The sequence below is a fragment of the Protopterus annectens genome, chromosome 7.part0 (assembly GCF_019279795.1).
Source record: "Protopterus annectens isolate FY-2018-M chromosome 7.part0, PAN1.0, whole genome shotgun sequence".
In the NCBI taxonomy this organism is placed as follows: Eukaryota; Metazoa; Chordata; order Ceratodontiformes; family Protopteridae; genus Protopterus; species Protopterus annectens.
Window position 1 is genome coordinate 1,742,285,519 of NC_056739.1, and position 19,804 is coordinate 1,742,305,322.

The 19,804-nt window shown below is 44.2% G+C and overlaps 1 protein-coding gene across 1 annotated transcript in view; it reads right to left on the reverse strand.

The window, feature by feature from the left end:
* Positions 1 to 19,804, reverse strand: part of LOC122807215 (tubulin polyglutamylase TTLL13-like) — a 2,572,017-nt gene that overhangs the window by 535,130 nt on the left and 2,017,083 nt on the right. Inside the window, exon 13 of the mRNA XM_044078283.1 lies at positions 13,179 to 13,247. Coding sequence (XP_043934218.1) covers positions 13,179 to 13,247 — 69 coding nt within the window. The remainder of the gene's footprint in view (positions 1 to 13,178; positions 13,248 to 19,804) is intronic.

Genomic DNA, 19,804 nt, shown 5'->3' on the forward strand with positions numbered 1-19,804 from the left:
GCCAAAGGGCAATGCTGAAAATTGATAATGCTCTGATCCTGCAAGAGATCTGAGGTATCGTCTGCAAATTGGTCTTATGGGGACGTGCAGGTATGCCTCCTTGAGATCTAGAGTTACCAGCCAAGACTCCTTGCCCAGCATGGGAAGAAGCTGCTGTAGGGTCAGCATTTTGAATTTTGGAACAATAAGGAATGTGTTTAAAGCGGACAGGTCTAGAATGGGTCTCCATTTGTTTTCTTTTCTTGGTACCAGGAAGAGTCTGGAGTAAAATCCCTTTCCTTGCTCCATAGATGGTACCTTTTCCACAGCTCTCATTCTTAATAGCTGAGATATTTGTTTTAGAGCTTCTGTCCTTTGAGTAGGTGGTAGATTTGGCATTCCTCTCTTCCCTGGTAGAGTATGGAAATGGAACCTGTAACCTTGGTCTATAGTTTGCAAAATCCATTTTTCCCTTGTGATGCAATGCCAGTTTTTTGAAAATAAGGTTAATTTTCCGCCTAAGGGTGCTTCTAGTTGTTCCCTGGTAGGCGGTGCCACTGTCAAGTCACTGTGATTGAGGTGTTGTAGTGGTGGTGGCTGCGTCCGTGCCTCGCTGGTTGTTGCCTTGCCATTGGCGTCCCCTGTAGGCACCCCTGGATTGATTTCTGCCTCTTGAACGCCTATTCCTGCCTCTCTGAGCCTTTGAGGAGTCCGGAAAGGACCAATTCTTGGAGGGCCAGTTCCTGCTAAACCTTTGAGGTTGAACCTGTAAGAAATCTTTCACCGTTTGTACAGATTTCGCCTTCTCTTCCATCTTTTTTAGTACCTGCTGAGCAGGGGAACCAAATAAATTGACCTTGTCCATGGGTGCATCCAAAAGCTTTGATTTGACATGGTCTGGTAATGCCTGTTCTTTCAACCATGCATGTCTCCTGATAACTGTGCCAGTCATGGCTGATCTAAAGGAAGCCTCCAGTGCATCATAGCCACATTTTAAAGAATGGTTACTAACCTGCTGTATGTTATGTACCATTTCCTGAACATATTTTTTATCTAAAGATTCTTCAGTGGAAAGCTTTTTAGTTAACTGGTCAAGCATAAACTCTTGATATTGAATCATATGAAATTGGCAGTTCAAAGCCCTAGCTGACAAGGTAGCAGAAGTGTAAACTTTTTTACCCCATCTCTCTAAGGACCTGGATTCCCTATCAGAGGGGAGGGGGTTTTTAGTAGAAGTATCTGACATCGGCTGAGGCAAGAAAGAGTCCCCAACGGGGTACTTAGCTTTTTAGAAGTCTTCGAAGTAGTATTCGGTAGTAGTAATCTCTGGATCTGACCGACCGGCACTTGCGAACAGCTTCTGCTTCGGGCGCCACGCGGCAAGAAAGACTGGGGAAAATGGCGTCGGCTGATGCCTTTATACCCGAATAACTGCAGCTATGACGTCGGGTGAAGTGCGACACCAGCCGAGGCCAGACCCAGACTTTGGAATCCGGCCGACCGAAGGGCTGCCTGACGACAGGACAACCCATTTGTAATGACTGCAGATGCATCCTTGAAGGACATCAGCCTAACTGTACTGCTACACTTAATGTCACTACAGTTGACATGTAAAAAAAGTTATGTATTTACCATAATGTTTCGTCTGTGTTGTCAATTTCCATTCTTCCTCAACTGATGGGTTTGGATCTGATACTCGGATCCGACTCATTCACTTCTACCAGATCATGGGATCCTAAAACTTTCGAGCTCTTCCCTTTACCCATAATACCCTGACAACCTAATGTACCTCAGATTGAATTTGCTGTCCCCAGATATAAAGGGACAATATATAACAGAAATTAACAAATGCAGAAAAGAAAAAGGAAGCTGGAGTTCAAACAAGGAACAGATGTTCCTATACAAATCTTATATCTGTTCAGAAGTAAAGGATGGGGATAGGTGGGCAGGAGGTTGAGAAGGAATGAAAATTGACAACACAGATGAAACATTATGAAAAGCTGCTCTGTTACTGGAAATTAAATCCAACTTGTAATGAGCAATAAAAGTGTGAAGATTAGCCCCAGCTGCAGCTGCACAAATTTCATCCAAAGAAGCTCTAGACCAAAAAGCTGAAGAAACTGCCATATACCTTGTGGAATGGGCTCTAGAAGGTTTTGGTAAAGGCAATCCTAATTTACCATACACAAAGGTTATACGTCAACCATTCGGCCATTGTAACTTTAGAAACTAGTTTGCCCAGGATATACAGTCAGTCAACCATTTGGCCATTGTAACTTTAGAAACTAGTTTGCCCAATCTGTTGGAAGAAAAGGAAACAAATAACTGGTCAGATTTTCTAAAGTCTCTGGTCCTATGAGGTAAATGTGAAGTTGTCTACGTACATCCAAAAGGTGCAACATATATTCCCCTTTGTTTGAAAATTTGGGAAAGAAAATCGGAAGGTTAATGACCTGGTTTATATTTGACTCAGAAGCTACTTTAGGTTAAAAAAGGTTTGTTCACAACAAAACCCTGTCTTTGTGAAAAATCAGATGAGGAGGTTTTGAGGATGGAGCTTGGAGTTCAGATACTCTTCTAGCTGATGTAGTAGCAAACAAAAACTAGTTTGCCAAGACAGAAGTTTTAGATCTGCTTTTGCTGAAGGTTCAAAGGAAGACTGAGTCAAGGCCTGAAGCATTATATTTAAATCCCAAGGAGGAGTAGGATCTTTTAATGGAGATCTAAGCAAAGAAGCTCCCAAGAGAAAGGTCTTGCATAGTTCAGAAGAAGCTAAGGTATAATAATTTTCACCAGGTGGAAATTAGAAATTGCAGCCAACTGAACTGTGTTGAGAAATTAGCTCCTTCATTAAAGATTAAAGCTAAAAATTCAAGGCTTGCTAGGACAGGTGCTGAAGAAGGGTCCAAATCTTTTTTAAGGGCCAAAAAAAAAAAAATTTCTTCCATTTACTCTTGTAGTTCTTTCTAGTAGAAGCCTAAAGGGAAGATAAAAAATGTGACAAACCAGACAGGAAAGCCTGGACTGTCTAGCAATTAGTACAACTGGAGAAGCCATGTGGTCAATTTGAGGCCTGTTATATCCAGATGAGTGATGTCTGTCAGATGAGACAGGAGGTCTGGAGTTGGATCCAGAATCCAGGGTGGATGTTAAAGATGAGGCCAGAGGAATGGGAACCGAATCTGATGAGGCCAAAAGGGTGCAATGAGGATAACTGTGCTCTTCAACTGAACTGCTGCCGTCAGTTGTAAAGGACGTCAGGGCGTCCGATACAAAGGAGGCAGCCGACGTCACTTCCTCAGTCTTTCTTGCCATAACAAGTCAGGAGCCCCCGGAAAATAAGGCTTAAACCAAAAACAATTTTGGCAAATAATATCAAAAATAGCCTGTACCTCAGGAAAAGAGAACAGGAGAGGACCAAAAAAGAGGGAAGGAGGGAGGGGAACCAGGACTGCAACAGTGAATACACTCGAACATCTACATTTATGGTAAGTGTACACAACTGTACTATGTTCATCGTGTTTCACTGTTGCAGTCCTAACTAATGGGTTGATTACCAAAGCCCAGAAAAAAGGGACGAGGAACCAACAGAATCGAGGGTTAGAGATAATACCCTGCAACACAGCAGTGGCAAACCCTGCCCTAGCTCTGGAAAACAGAGGCAAATTATAATGTTTTGTGAAAGTGTGAACAGAAGACCACGTGGCAGCCTCCAAAATGTCTTTAGTAGGGATACCCCTTAGAAAGGCTGCAGAAGTGGAAGCTGCTCTAGTGGAATGGGTCCTAACCCCTTAAGGAGGAGCCTTGCCATGAAAGGAATGACAAAAGGTAATGCAATGTGCAATCCATTTAGAAATTGCTTAGAAATAGCCTTGCCCTGGGCTCCAGGGGCAAAACTGACCAATAACTGTGCTGTTTTCTGAAGGTCTTTAGTCCTGTCCAGGTAAAACCTGAGCTGTCTGTGCACATCAAGAGAATGTAGGATCCTTTCACCTCTATTTCGAGCATTAGAAAAGAAGGTAAGAAGGTGTATGGACTGATTAAGAGTCAGGCTAGAAACCACCTTAGGCATAAAGGAAAGGTTGGTTCTCAGAGACCCTATCTGCATGGCAAATAAGAAGGGGCTCCACAGCCATCAAGGCTTACAACTCCGAAACCCTCCTTGCTGAAATAATAGCCAAGAGGAAGGCAGTCTTCCAAGAGAGAAACTTTAAATCTGCAGTGGCAGCTGGCTCAAAAGGAGGAAGATTGAGTTTCTCTAGAACAAAATTAAGATCCCAGACTGGAGTATGTGTCCTTCTGGGAGGCTTTAAGTTGCAAGCTCCTCTGAAAAACATTTTCATCAGACGGTGAGAAAACATGGGTTGCTCAAAAGAACAATGAGCAGAAATGGCTGAAGCATGAATCTTGATAGAAGAAAAAGAAAGACCACTCTGAAGCAAGTCAGTCAAGTATTCCAGGATGAGAGGAAGGGTAGGATGAGATGAAGATTCCCCTTTAGCCTGCATCCAATGAGAGAACCTTTCCCATTAGCCAGCGTAGGACTTCCTAGAGCTAGGCCTCCTGGCCTCCCTCAGCATGTCAACCATCTGCTGGGAAAGGGAAGAAGAAAAGGAAGGAGTCATACAATGAGCCATGCTGCCAAATGGAGAGACTGAAGATGAGGATGTAGAATGTTCCCCCTTCCTGAACCAAAAGATCTGGCTTCAGAGGAAGATGCCAAGGAAGAAATTGGGAGAGACTGCGAAGTAGTGGATACCAATGCTGTTTGGGCCAGTCTGGAGCTATGAGAATAGTCCTTGGTCATTCATCCCTGATCTTCAATAATACTCTGGGAAGAAGAAGAGGGAAGGCATAAACTGACAGCCGTGTCCAAGGGAAGGACAGAGCATCCACTCTCCAGGCACTGTTGTAATGTTGTCTGGTGCAAAAAAGAGGTAGAAGATGGTTGTCTGGGGTGGAGAAAAAATCCACCTGAGGTGTGCCCCAACGTTGAATGATGCTGTAAAAGACTGCTCTGTTCAGCTGCAACTTGTGAGGATCCAGGGTTCACCTGCTCAACTGGTCTGCCAAAACATTGAGCCTTCCTGGAAGAAAGTGAGCAAGGAGATGCAGGCCCCGGGATGCTGCTATGGACCAAAGAGTCATGCTCTGCCTGCACAGTGGGTAAGAATGAGTCCCTCCCTGCTTGTTAATGTACCACATGATTGTGGTGTTGTATGTTCTGACAAACAGGGTCCCTGGGGAAAGAAGATGACTGAGAGCTAGTAGGCCCTGCTGAACTGCTATCAACTCCTTTAGATTTATGTGCAGGTGCATCTGGTGGGCATTCCAATGTCCCTGTATGCATATGCCATCCAGGTGAGCTCCCCAGGCATAGTCCAATGCATCTGTAGTAAGAACTTGAGTGGCAGGAAGTGGGTGAAAAGGCGTGTTTTTTTGTAGACAGGCTGCTGTCCACCACATAAACTCTGTCTGCAAACATGGAAGCAGAGGAATCATCAAATCCAGGTCCTGTGTGTGTTGACACCAAATGTTCTTGAGGTACCATTGCAATTTCCTCATATGCAGCCCTGCATATGGAATCATGAGAATGCAAGAGGCCATGTATCCCAGAGCTTGCAGGTATTTCCTTGCAGAGAGCTGGGACAGGCTTATCAAGTCCTTGAAATAAACTGAAAGAGTTGTCTGCTTCTCCTGGGTTAGATATATCATCTGGGCAGCTGTGTTCAGACCCGCTCCCAGGAATGTTATCTCCTTGAATGGTAACATTTTTTATTTTTCCTCGCAGAGAGTGTAACCCAGGGGAGAGAGAAGAGTCTTTACGACTCTTAGATCCTTTAACAGCTGTTCCTGAGAATGTGCTTGAATCACACAACCGTCCAAGTATGGATAAATCTGAATTTTCTTCTGCCTGCAAAAAGCAATGACTGGAGCCAGGCACTTTGTGAAAACTTTGGGAGCAGTAGATAAGCCAAAGGGTAGCGCAGAGAATTGATAATGTTGCTTGCTCACCCTGAAACGGAGGTACTGCCTGCAACTTTCCCTGATAGGGATGTGCAGATAAGCCCCTTTGAGATCCAAGGTTACCAGCCAGGAATCCTTTTCTAACATTGGCAGCAACTGATGCAGAGTGAGCATCTTGAACTTTGGAATTACTAGAAAAGAGTTTAGAATGGATAGATCTAGAATAGGACACCAGGTGCCTTCTTTTTTTGGAACTAGGAAAAGTCTGGAATAAAAGCCCTGACCTACCTGCAGAGCAGGAACTGGTTCTATTGCTCCCAGATGAGATAGAGACAAAATTTGTTTTTCTACGTCTGCCTTTTGGTTTGGAGGAGCATCTGGGAATCTTTTGGAAAGTGGAACGGTGTGGAAAGAAAACTTGTGCCCTAGGGATACTGTTCTGACCACCCATTTGAAGTCCGTGATAGTGGCCCAGACATCTGCAAAAAGGGCCAACCTTCCCCCTAAAGAACTCTCCAGGCAAGCAAGAACAGGCAGAAGTTGGATAAAGTCATTGACAGTGTTTTGATTGAGATGCAGGCTTGGAACTTCCTGTCTTGGAAATGGAAGCTTGCCAACGCTTAGACCTTTGAGAGGTAACCCCTTGCCACCTAGAGGATTTGTAACCTCTAGTCCTAGAACGGTTCTGTCCAACTCTTGGAAGGGTAATTCCTGCTAAAGCAAGGAGGTTGAAGTTGCAGAAAATCCTTAACAGTTTGCATGGACTTGGCCTTATCCTCCATCTTCTTGAGCACTTCATCTGCTTTGCTACCAAAAAGACCGTCCTTATGCAAAGGTACATCCAAAAGCTTAGCTTTGACAGTTTCTGGAAGTGGCTGTTCTCTGAGCCAAGCGTGCCTTCTAATAACAGATCCAGTAGCTGTAGCTCTGCAGGAGGCTTCAAGGATGTCAAAACCACAATGTAAGGAATGCTTATTGACAAGACTGGCAGAATTTAGTAAATCCTGAATGCACTTACTCTCCGCTAAAAGAGGCACACTTGCTATCCTAGACTTAATAGCCTCCAAGGTGTGCTGCTGTTACTTAAGCATGTGAAAAAGACAATTAGTAGCCCGAATAGCAAGAGTGGCAGAGGTATAAACCTTTTTACCCCACATATCCAGGTTCCTAGATTCCCTGACAGAGCAAACAGGATTTCTGGTAACAGTGGCCTTAACACCTTTAGGGCCTTGAGAAATAATCTCTGGATCTGCTAACGGGTTCCTGAATAGAAACAAATGAAAATCAAGGACTCTGTAGTACCTATCAGGTTTCCTGGGAGCAGGAAGAACTGAATTTGGAGTCAAATAATTCTCCAGAAAAACATCATCAACAACTTCCAACACTGGGGGAACAGCCAGAAGCTTATGCTGAGGTAAATCCAGAAACTCCCTAATCCGCTTCTTGGATTGGGGATAATCCGGACTTTCCCATTTAAAATGTTCTCTGAGGGTATTTAAAGTATCACAAAAGAGACATCCTCTGGGGGAGAAAGAGAAGGGATGGACTTCTCTGCATCTGAATCCTCAAAAGCAGAAAAAACCTGAGAGACTTCCTCTTCATCAGCAGAAATGCTGGAAGAATCAGAACCTGAAAGGGATAAAGCCACAGGAGAAACATCCCTACTCCTTTTAGAAGGAGGAGGCTGAGAACCCCTAATAAGAGTCAAAAGGTCATTAGCCATTTTAACCATTTGGGACTGAGGGGAAGAAACTGGAGCCTGCTTCTTCACAGGCTTATGAAAGGAAGATTTACCTGCAAGCCTGAAGGACTCGGGAGGCCTGGCAACTGCTGAAGTTGCAGTAGAGGTCGAAGGAAAAAGCCTGCCGTCCAAATGCAGAATGGAGGCCTCAGACATCGGAGTCAGCTTAGTGGATCTGGCTCCAGCTGAAGAGGCAACAGGCGAAAGGTCGGGAGACAAAACGGAGGCCAAAGGCCTAAGGGACTCGGAAATAGTCTCAATCGCGGCCTGCGGCAGTAATTCCCTGGACTGCAGGGGCTGAAAAGGTGCCTCACTGGCTACTGTCTTACCATCATCCGAGGACTTGACTTTCTGAAGCCTGTCGCTGTCCTTAACCTTATGCTTCTTGGGGCTATCCAAAGCCTGAAGACCGGCAGACGCCATACCAACAAACTTAGGCCAAACTCCAAAATTCTTAGCTAAAAGCTTAGCCCGATGATGGATAGTATGTGGATTAAAGGAGGCACAGAGATCACAATTAGGAACGTTGTGGTCAAGGCCTAAACAAATAATACAATAGGAATGAAAATCTCTATGGGGAATCTGCTTTCCACAGGTAAGGCAATTATTAACTTTTTCTGACATTCGTTAAGGCAAGAAAAGAGGATCCCCAATGGGGTACTTAGCTGTAGTAGACTTAGCTGTAGTAGACTTCAACTGTGTAGTCGGAGCCAAAAAAGGTAAACTGCCAACCGGCACTCGTGCATGAAATGCTTCTGCTTTGGGCTCCGTGGCAAGGAAGACTGAGGAAGTGATGTCAGCTGCCTCCTTTGTATCGGACACCCTGACGTCCTTTACAACTGACGGCAACCAATGTCATTTTTACTTACCTTTGGTATTCTGGCCAATCGACGGCTACCAGGAGCCAGATAACCCATTAGTTAGGACTGCAACAGTGAAACACGATGAACATTCTGCTGCACTTGTTGCTGAGGAGAAAGGCAAAAAGATCATAGCATGGCTGCCCCATTGATGGAAAATTCTCTCCGCCACATTGATGTTGAGAGACCATTCATGAGGCATTAGGATGGATCTGCTTAGTTTGTCTGCAATCACAATGGATTTCTCTGGAATGTAAGTTGCTATTAGAAAGCAATTGGAAGAGATCACCCATTGCCATACTCTCATAGCTTCTTGACAAAGAGGGTAGGATCTGTTTCCCCTTGTTTGTTGATGTACCAGACTATCGACATACTGTCCATCTGCACCACAACTGTCCTGGGTGGGAGGATGTCTTGAAAGGCCTGTAATGCCAGGAGGACAGCTCTCATCTCCAGGATATTGATATGTGTTTTGGCCTCTTTGGGTTACCATGTGCCTTGGACTGTCCTTCTGGAGTACCCCCCACCTGAGCTGTGAGGCGTCCATGGTTACCATGGCCTTGTGTAGAGGAAGAACAAAAGGGCAGCCTTCATGGAGCTGACTCAAATGAATCCATCATAGAAGATATTTTTTGTTTGCTTGCGTGATCTTGACTGGCTTGGATAATGGATGCTGGAGAATGGATCACTGAGCTGACAGAGTCTACTGAAGGATTCTCATATGGACCCTGGCAAAGAGACAAGAGTGTTGGCCTATGCCATGGAATCCAAATCCTGTAGTATCAGTCAGGCTGGAAGAAATTAATTTTGGGTCACTTTCTTGACTTGGGACTGCAGTGTGTTTATTCAAAAAGAGGGAAGACAGGATATCTGACTAGCTGTATCCAGATGAGCAAATATGAACTCCAGACTCTGTTGGGGTGAGTTGAGACCTGTTGTAATTGACTATTATTCCTAGATAAGCATGCAACTGCAGCAGGTAGTCCCTTGCCTGTATAAGTTGATACCTGGTTGGGGCAGTAAGGAGCCAGTTGTCTTGATATGGAAGCACCCAGAATCCCAGCAGACTCAAGTGACCTGCTACCACTACCATACATTTGGTGAATACCCTGGTGGCTGTGGTGAGATGAAAGGGTAGCGCTCTGAACAGGGAATGACTGGGAAAGAAGTGCAGGTATCTCCTGAAGCGTCTGTTCATTTTGATGTTATAGTATGAGTCTTCAGATCTATCAAGTACATCCAATCTTCCTTTTGCAGCAGAGGCAAAATAGACTGAACTGTGACCATCTGAAACTTTGTATACTGAACAAACTGATTAAACCTGTTGAGATCCAGAATTGGTCTCAAGCCCCCTGTCTTTTTTTGGCACTAAGAAGAATCTTGAATAAGTTCTGGACTCTCTTTTGGATGACTTTTTTCTAGCATCTTTTTTATTTCTAGAGATGCTACCTCCCTCTGTCTGGGTGGAACATCAGGGATTCTCTTCACGATTGTTGGAGAAGTTAGGGAAAATGGTATGGTATAACATCTGGATATAATCATCTGCACCCATGTATCTTTTGTAATAGACAACCAGGCTCTCTGGTGCACAGACGACCCCCAACTACCTCCAGAGAGGAAGAGTCAGGTCTCCTTTCAGGAGCACTGATTGGGCTTATCTGAAAAAGAATCTCTAAAGCCCTGGTTATGCAGACTACCTCTGCCTTGAGGGTGACGTCTTCCATTCGAGTCCCCCCCCCCGCCCCTGGGGGAATTATCTATGCATGAATCCTGGATAGGACCCAGGGATTTCTTAAATCACATCTTTCTACCACCACACTGGTTCCTTGAGAAAGGTCTTTGAAGTGAAGAAAAATGTACACCCATGGCAGACAGGGTCTTTTCCTCTTGTTCACACCTGGAGAGCGTATCATTAACCTTGGGGCCAAACAGAGAAGATCCATCAAAAGGCACATTGACGAACAAACACTTAAATGGTTCAGCAAAATCACATAAGTGCACCCAGGCATGTCTTCTTATGGTTATACCTATACCAGCCACCTGTGAGGTACCTTCCACAGCATGGGAGATCAACCTTATGGATGCATTCGAGATGAACTGGAGGGTGGCTAATTGCGAGGAAATTCTGTTTCTATCCTCAGACAACATGGAGCCATTAAGAGAATCGGTAAACTCCTTGTTCAAATCTCTCTGCAGACTCATATAGTGTACCAAGTAATTCTTCAACCTGAGGACAAAGGTCACTGAAGAATATACACACTTTCCAAATCTATCCAACATCCTAGACCGTCTGTTAGGTGGATGGACATAAGAACTCTGTTCTTCCAGTTCCTTCTTTGTGGTTGCAGCCACAACCGTGGTATCAACTGGTACTTCCTTGCTTCCTTGCTCCAGTGTGTACGATATATGGGGGGGGGGGGGGGCTAGAATTTTATCTGGTGTTTTTGGTATTGGATCAACAGTGTCCAGCTCCTTCCATGCCTGCCGAGAAACTAGATCAATGAGCTCATTGGCTGGGAGTCACCCAAGAAGTAGATGGGCCAAACCCAAAAGCACCCAGGACCACTGATTTCTTCTAGGAGGGGTTGTCAGAAGACACTGTTAGTTTCAGGAGCTCCAGGATGTGTCCAATGGAGACATCATCAGGTGTTGATCTGAGGGACCCCCCCCCATCAAAATGAGTGTCCTCTGTGAAAGTTTCCTAGGGGAATCTAAGTGCCTCCTCTTACACATCCTCTTCTAAGGGTGTTCTGGGAAGTGTCAGAAGAGATAACAATGTCCTGATGGACCGGCTGGGGACATGTTTGGGTTGGCTGTTCCAGTGGAAGGGATGGTCAAGGCTCAGAGCAAAGAACAGTACGAGGCACGGTTGTCTGACCCAAGGGGGGCAAGGATGTATCTTCTCTAGCCAAGGAGAAAATCCTCTCCACAATCTCAAAAGCAGAATGCCTAGAGGAAACAGCAGTCGACTGCTCTGAAGCCATAACATCTCGGATCATCGAGTCCTGTAACCCTTCCAGCATGCTGCCCAAGGAGGGAGTAAGACCTGAGTGATCATGTGCTGAAGCTCCAAAGGGAAAAGATGGCTTTGAAATTTTCGGAGTCAACTCCAATCCCCCGGATCTGGAGCTCTGGTCAGCTCAGGGGAAACACTGGAGTTGAAGAGCAAATATTCTCTGGATCTGAAGCAGACACTACCAGGGATCTCAGACCAAAAGGCTCCAAAACAGAAGGTCAGATCAGAGAAGGAGATACTAGAGGGGAAGTAGACAGAAGTCGGCTCACAGGCCCGGTTGGGGTTGGAGCCAGGAGAAACCCCATCTATACCTGTGCTCTGAGGAACTTCCTCATCATTCTGTCCACATATGCTTCTGAAATACTTCTGGAGGATCTAAGAGAAAACATATTGGAAGAAGGCCTAGAATATCTTTGAGGCAACCACTCTAGAAATGGAGAAGGGAGACTGAATGGAATCTGATCCAACAGAAGTGGCAGAGATTGGATCTGATGAGACTTTGTTTTTTCAGCTGTCGGATCAGAAACCATTATATCCAACGTTTTATGAACCTTAGCAGGAGACTCCATTGAGGGAGCCAATGTCGATGCCGAAGATCAGTCAGGAGACCTTTTTCTGGACTCCTTTTCTTTACACAAAGTATCTGCCTTACTTTTTTCTGGCTTTTTTGAGGGGGTTTGAGCCCCGGCAACTGAAGAAGTTGTTAAAGATAAAAGACCTCACAGAACTAATTTCTGCAATCTGTTAAGGCTCTAGTGTTAATACTGGAGCAGATTCAACAGTCCATTTCAATGTGTGCAGGACCCAGAAAGTACACCCATTCCCTGTGGGTATCTGAGGTTAGAAGCTTGTGCCCACAGGAAACATATGAACCCAGAGGATTTGTCAGACATTTTAGCTAAAAACAACTCCACACACATTAAAGCACAGAGAATTAACAACCAACTTAACTGGGCTTGATAAGTGGCAAAAACTACTCTAACAGGCTATAAAGAATTTTTTTTTTAAAGAAGAAAGAAGAAAAGGAGAGAAAAACTACCAACAATGGTAGCAGAAATGCTTAGAAGACTACAGAATGATACCAACAATAGTACAGACAGAAGTACCAAAAATTGTAGCTAAAATAGAACAAACTAATTCAGTAGATTATGTGTGGGAGGAAGAAGACAGGTATAAGGAAATGTAAACTAACTAACAACACAGGAGTAAAATGGAAACTATCCAAATAATGCTCAAGTGCTAAGGAATCCACATTTGATACCTAATGGTGGCTAATGAGATCTGAGGTACATCAGGTTGGTGGAGCATTACGGGTAAAGGGAAAAGCTTACGAGTTCTAGGATCCAATGATCTGGTAGAAACAGCCGAGTCAGATTTGAGTATTGAATCTGAACCCATCAGTTGAGGAATGAATGAAAATAGGACAACATCAGATATGATAATATCAGCAATAACAGGCACAGGTAAGGGCAGTAGTATAATTACACATGCATTTAAAGCCATAAAGCAGTCCTGCAAGCAATGGTTAGCTTTTAAACAACAATGCAGAAGTGGCAGTGCTATGGTACGCTGGTGAAGCAGGGACATAGATCTGGTAGCAATACGGTAAACCTACCATGATGTCTGGGGAGTCTAGTCTGCTGCTCCTAGCAGGCAAGTCAAATTTCAACTCTCTTCTCCTCAGCTGTAAAATATAAAAACACGTCATTCAGCAAAACATAACCATGGACAGCAAAAATAACCTATACATGATGGCCTACTGTAACATGACTCAAATTAAATTAATCTTAATTGTAATAGCCTCTTTGTCTCTCCCTAATCTCCTCTTTTCACTGCCATAAAAGATCAGAGTGGTGTCTCCTCAGATGACTATATTTGTGTTGGCACTGTTGACCAGAGTGGGAGATACCCGTGCCTTCATTCTCTACTCTGGGCAGACAGGGCTGGATATCAGCTTTATACAGGAGACCTTAAGAGCTGTCTAACAGAATGTACTCCCCGTGGTGCATATACAACAAATGCAGAAACATTTTAGTGTCCCTGTTGCACCATGAAGGAGCCCAGCTACACTCAGATCCTGCAGAGGCCCTGTCCACTTACCAGGTTAAGTCCAAGAGGGCAGACGATAGCTGGTACATGATATTGTTTGATGCAGACACCACTTGACATGCATTGACAGACAGCAGGGTACCATGATACCCATTTATGGAATTAAGTCAATCTCTCAAAAGCTGCACTGTCGTGTTCCATAGAAACTCACAACCTACATGAGCTACATGCCAAAGCATGGCCATTACAGGCAGCTGGATGGCACAGTGGAAAAGGTTATTATTTTACTGCAGCACAGCCCAAATACAAAGCCTCAAGCACTATAACTGGACATAGTGCACATGCACAAGGCAGACATGGCATGGTACAGAACTAATAATGCATTGTATTATTGGTGAGATTCAGAGAACACCACACTGCATTGCCTTGTTAGCATAATCACTGCACTACAAGCTCCTTAACAGCATGCTAAACAGTGAGATCAACATACTACAAGAGACTCAATACAGAAACAGATAGAACACTGTATCTATAGAATATTTTAGGTAATGAAATATAGGGAAATCTCCAACAGACAAGAATGCTGGCAATGTATACCATGTTGTAGGGACAACCCTCTATGGCTGTCACAAACAGCTGTCAAACCATACTGATTTCTGTGTGATAACACTGCAATGGACTTGTCAGAGATTTGCTAGACTGTGTTGGGGCCAACTCAATTAGGACACAAGGGAAAGGTAAGAAATACTACAGTGCTGTGAGAGAAGAGCACAAGCAAACACCAAGACCATAGGGAAAAGGAGGAACAGCAGTTGTTCCCTTGGTGGGTAGAACAGTCATCCATGCCTCACTATCCAAACACATCAGGTTACAGTCCTTTGGGATTCAGCTGTTGCAGGCCATGGGAAACAGGCATGAATGATGACATACACACAGGGGATGGTGACTTTCATTGAAGTGGATACTGTGCCTGCAGTTTTATGGGCTGTGTGGTAAGCACTGCACCAAGGGCAAGTATATGTGGACCACATGCCCAGGTAACCAGGCTTGGCAGAGAGTCACAGCAGTTATGTCACTGCATTGCAAAATATCTACCACAGGGGTGGTGGAGCAGTTGGCAATGGATGTTGTTCAACATGAACAGTCCAGTACTGAAATATTATATGTGCGTGTGTATGTATCTATAGCTATATCTGTATCTATATAGATATAGTTATTTGTATAGATAGATAGATAGCTACACACACACACACACACACACACACACACACACACACACACACACACACACACACACACACACACACACACACGCACACACACACACGCACACACACACACGCACACACACACTAATCCATGTGTGTTCACACGGGTATGCCAAAGCTATCATAGCGGCAAAAGAATAACAGCAAACTGAAAAATTTACACCATAGGATACAGATATTTCAATGCTTGTCCTATGGACAAATGGCTTGTATAAGGTAGGTACGGGAACCAGCCTTTGCAAAAAATGAAGCAGCAGATAAATGCTGCTTGTGGACACAACCCCATAGTGCTGCAGATGCATCACAGCGTTACTGACATGATTCTGCAAGTAAGGAACAAGACAAAAAACACAGCTGCTGTTAGGTCTGCTACTAGGGCTGCTTCCACCACACATCATCAGCTCATAGACTGGGAGTATTTCTTAATAACACTCAGTGGTGACACTGAAACACTGCCTGTGGAAGGTCATTTAGATGTGGAGCTAAACTGGTCAGGACTGCCCAAGTCTCTGCTGTGGATACTCCAAGTGAATAGTGGCACATGTCAGCCTGTAGCACCCTGGTAGCTTATCTGCTTACCATATGCAGACTTCACTATCGTCTTACTGTGAACCAGGAACATTAGGGCTTCAACTCTAAACACCTGCAGCACAGATGACATCTACTTGCATGTTTGTGGAGGATGCACAAGTTGAGTTGTGCAACATGCCACTGCAAGTCAACAATGGTAAGCAACTCTATGTAGTGTACTCACATACAACATAATGCCTTTCTGTCACCTGGAGATATCGTAACTGTGAAAAACACATCCTGCCCCAGCAGATATGAAAATACACATAGCCTTTGTATACTCCTGGTATGCAGCTGTCTGTGTGACGCACAGTTAGGGGTGAAGTTATACATATTCCAGCATACACACAGTTATTGTATGCATTCACAGATTCCATAGGGACAGGATCCAATAGAACAGATCTGCACATAACTGAGGTCAGCCCACCTATAGAGGGTGAGAATGATGGTGTGACCAAAGGGAGATACTGCCAGCACAGCTATTTGGAATTTGTATATATAACTATATGTCATTTGTGAATATCAACATGATTTATATAAGATGCTTGTGTTACTACCGTATGCCATGTGTATATCAAACTGGTCTGTATAGACGTGTGTTAAAAAGGTATTTTATAATGTGTGTGTGCTTAAAATGTAACCACAGTGTGCCCTACTGGAAAAGAACAGAAAGGTACATGCACTATTGTAACTGTTTAAATGTATGTATTTTAATAGTGGAAACTGGAATACAGGAGGTTAACCAGAAAAATAGCTGAAATTAAATTAATTTATGGCTACGCAATAAAAGATGGTATCTTTCAGTTTTCAAGGCAGCTAGAGACAGTTTGTGCTGAAAGACTTTCTGTATTGTCTTCAGAGTGAACTAATTACTAGTTTTGAAAACATGAAGAAATGTAATTGTTTTATGACTTCCAGCATCTGCCAAGGATCTGCGGTCTATGTATTTTCACAGGTAGATGCTAAATAATGCTAGCTTTCAGCAGTGGGGGTTTCACCTGGGATAGAGTCAGATGACAAGAAATTATGTCATTCTGCAAGCTATCCCAGCAGTAATATTTGAGGTATTAATTTAAGAAGTCTCTTTGAGAGACAGGACATTCTGTATTCTGTCTTGGACCTGACAAGAACCATTCACAACATCTGCCTTGCTCTATAATAATAAGTTCTTAGGTTATAGTAATTCTCTTAGATTCAGTCAGGAGTACGGTGAAGCTTATTTCAGATATTTTTGCTTATTTATTTGAGACTGTCCTGCAATGTTGTTTTAAATATTTCCTGTGGTTTTGAACTCATATGTCACTATGAATATATATTTAGCATTGTCTTGTGCTTTTATTATTTATTATTAAACATATTTAAATCTTTCACTGTGGCTGATCTGTGTAGGGATATTTAAGTTTTGAGAGTACTTGCATATTTATTTGGTGACACTGTGTGGGGCACTCCTAATGGCCTTGCTCTTGGTCAAGCTACCATTTGTATTAATATTAATATTACACAGCAAGACTGAACACCCTTTAAGGGCCTTACAGTAGCTGATAAGGAGTTGGCTAGTGGCAGTGATAACTGCCTTACAGACTGGGCAAAAGGGTGCATAGCTAGTAAACCTGTGCCAGCCTTTCCCAGGTGTGTGTGTGTGTGTGTGTAAGTCAAACCTCAAAGAGTGTGTGGGCGTCAGCTACTTGGGCAGGGATACAAAGCACTGGTTGGACAGAGAGGGTGCTGGAGGTCTTGGTTTGGCCACTCAGCTGAGATCTCAACTCTATAGCTGTGCCAGTGGGGAGTCTTACTGGGGGATCTGGAGAAAGAGGGAGAAACCAGCCCCAGACTGACTGCAGTCTCTGTGTGCTCTTAAGGGAAATTGCACTTGATGCAGAGAATTGCATCTGGAAATAGTGTGTGTATACCTGTCATCCATCCAGTGTACGCCCCTCATTGTTGCCAGTGGTGAGGATTGAGGCTCCTTGATTATTGGTCCAGTGGTGGGTCATCACAGATGTTATTGTGCACATGGCAGAGTCAAGAGGATACAATGGTATTGTAAAGAACACCCCCCACAGCTGAGAGGACTGCAGAGGCTTTGGATAGACCTCATGCATCGTTAGTGATCAGTGAAAGATGTCATGCTATGCATCATATATGAGCAGCAGAAACATCACCAGAGTATGAGACACACACATACACAGTCTCTGAGTTGCAGACATACATGGCACTGGAAAAAGATATACTGTTGCCCATTGATGGTATCCATATGATATTGGGGTTATCCTAGGCATCAACCCGGAAATGTGTAGAGTTGTGATCAAAGCAGAAATGGATGCTACTTGGACCATGCCATAGGCACTCAGTGCGCTGTGTGGCCTGCGAAGATGTGTATGGCCTATGTGAATACCTCCAATCATTGTAAGGAATGCCAGCCCACTTGGAAGCCATAAGTGGGTCTCTACAGCTGTTTGCACATGGCAGACATAATCAAGTTAGGGGATGGCTGCACACTGCAGATTACACTAATTCCCATTATTGCCTCCACCTCAAGTCCTGGTAACTCACACATACATGGGATGATACGTTGGCCTCACAATTGCCTCCACCCTTGGATGTGGCTGCTCATGTGCATGTGGATGTCAGTCTTCTGGCCCACTGTCACATTCATCCATGTTGGCTATGGAAGGTTCCACAGATATACCCAGCGTTTTTAGTCCAGCTCTACTGCAGGCTCAACCACACATCACAGTCAGGATTACAGAGTTCTACAGCAGATTACTCCTGGTATATGCCACTGAATGACACATACTCATGGCCATACAGGACGTACTAACAGCCAGCCTACTTGCCATGACTACAAAGAAGGTGTTACAATCCTGCATATGGAACATACATGTTATAGCCTCCCCTGAACCACATGCATTTTCATCTGCATCTGCAGAGACAGCTGCTACACTTGGTCAGCATTCTACCCTTAGAAACTCCGCACCATTACCTGAGGACATGATCTCTGACACCCCATAACAATTTAGCTTTGTACAGGCTTACCAAAGGCACCATCCATGACCCCACCACCGATGCTGGTGTTGTTGTTGTTCGATGCCACTCTGACCCCCACCTATGCCAAATAAAAGTACAGTAGCCTGCCCCCATCATACCTCATGAGGATTAGGTAATGCCTGATGTAAGGTCTGGCCAGTCCATGCACTGTACTGCATAGCATGGATGTGTAAATGCATTTGTCACTTTTGCTCTGCTTTTGTCCTGTCATGACCCAGAGTTGTGAACCAGACACTATCTCCTTGCCGGTGCCAAAATATATCACACTCAACTCTGCCTCACATGGGAGCCTACTGCAGCTGTATTCTCCCTGACTCCTCACCCTATTCCTCCTCCACTACTGGCACACCACTATCAGTTAGTGCTATGATCTCCCCTTGTGATAACTGTTTATGTAGCACTTCATTGTGCAGCTTGGTGCATACCACAAATAGCTTGCAGCATGTCTCAGGAGTGTACTGCAGTACACCATTAGGTGTTTCAGGGCAGCAAAAATGAAACTCCAGCACTCTTAAGCATGTACTTGACAATGTTCTGTGTCTGCACTACTGTGGTGCTGTATGCCCTTTCAAACTCTGTCTGGGGCCTGTGGATACGGACCATTAGCCATGACTAAAGACATATCAGGCATCACCTGTTACACACAACAATACCTTTATGAGCACTCTGATGTTTACATTAATATCACTACACCATTATGAGCTCTAGGGTTGGCGGTTTGTGCACCTGCCAACTAGATGGCCCTGTGGAAAGCCCTCCCACATGAAACCTTGGTGTAAGCTGCATATGTGTCAGATGTGAGATTCATGGGAACTGCTAGTGTAGTGAACAGACACACTACACATAACACTCTGGCAACTGACATAGTGAAAACTCTTCCAGTTGATATACTGGATGCTATGTGGGACCTTTATGGTGATGTGAATGCAGTCAATGTCCCAAAGGACCTCAAGGAAACAGGCAATATTGTACAATGCCCACATGGTGGTGGCTGTCTTATCTTATATCCATGGAAGCACATCTGCTCCACCATATGCATCAGAATTACATCTAGGAACTGGTGAAGGATTTGCAAGGCTGCTCCTGTGGGACTCTTAACACATCTCCAGCTCGATACTGGAAAGTCTCTATAGGAAAATGGTTAATACTACACAAATCTTTGTGTCCACTAGGATAGGCATTCCACACATCCACCTTGACATCATCCAAGGATGGCACCAGTCAACCATCTCCCATATATCTCTGTCCACAAGGTGATGGCATGTCAGATACTGAAGGACCCTTCTGTGATACGGATGATGGTGGC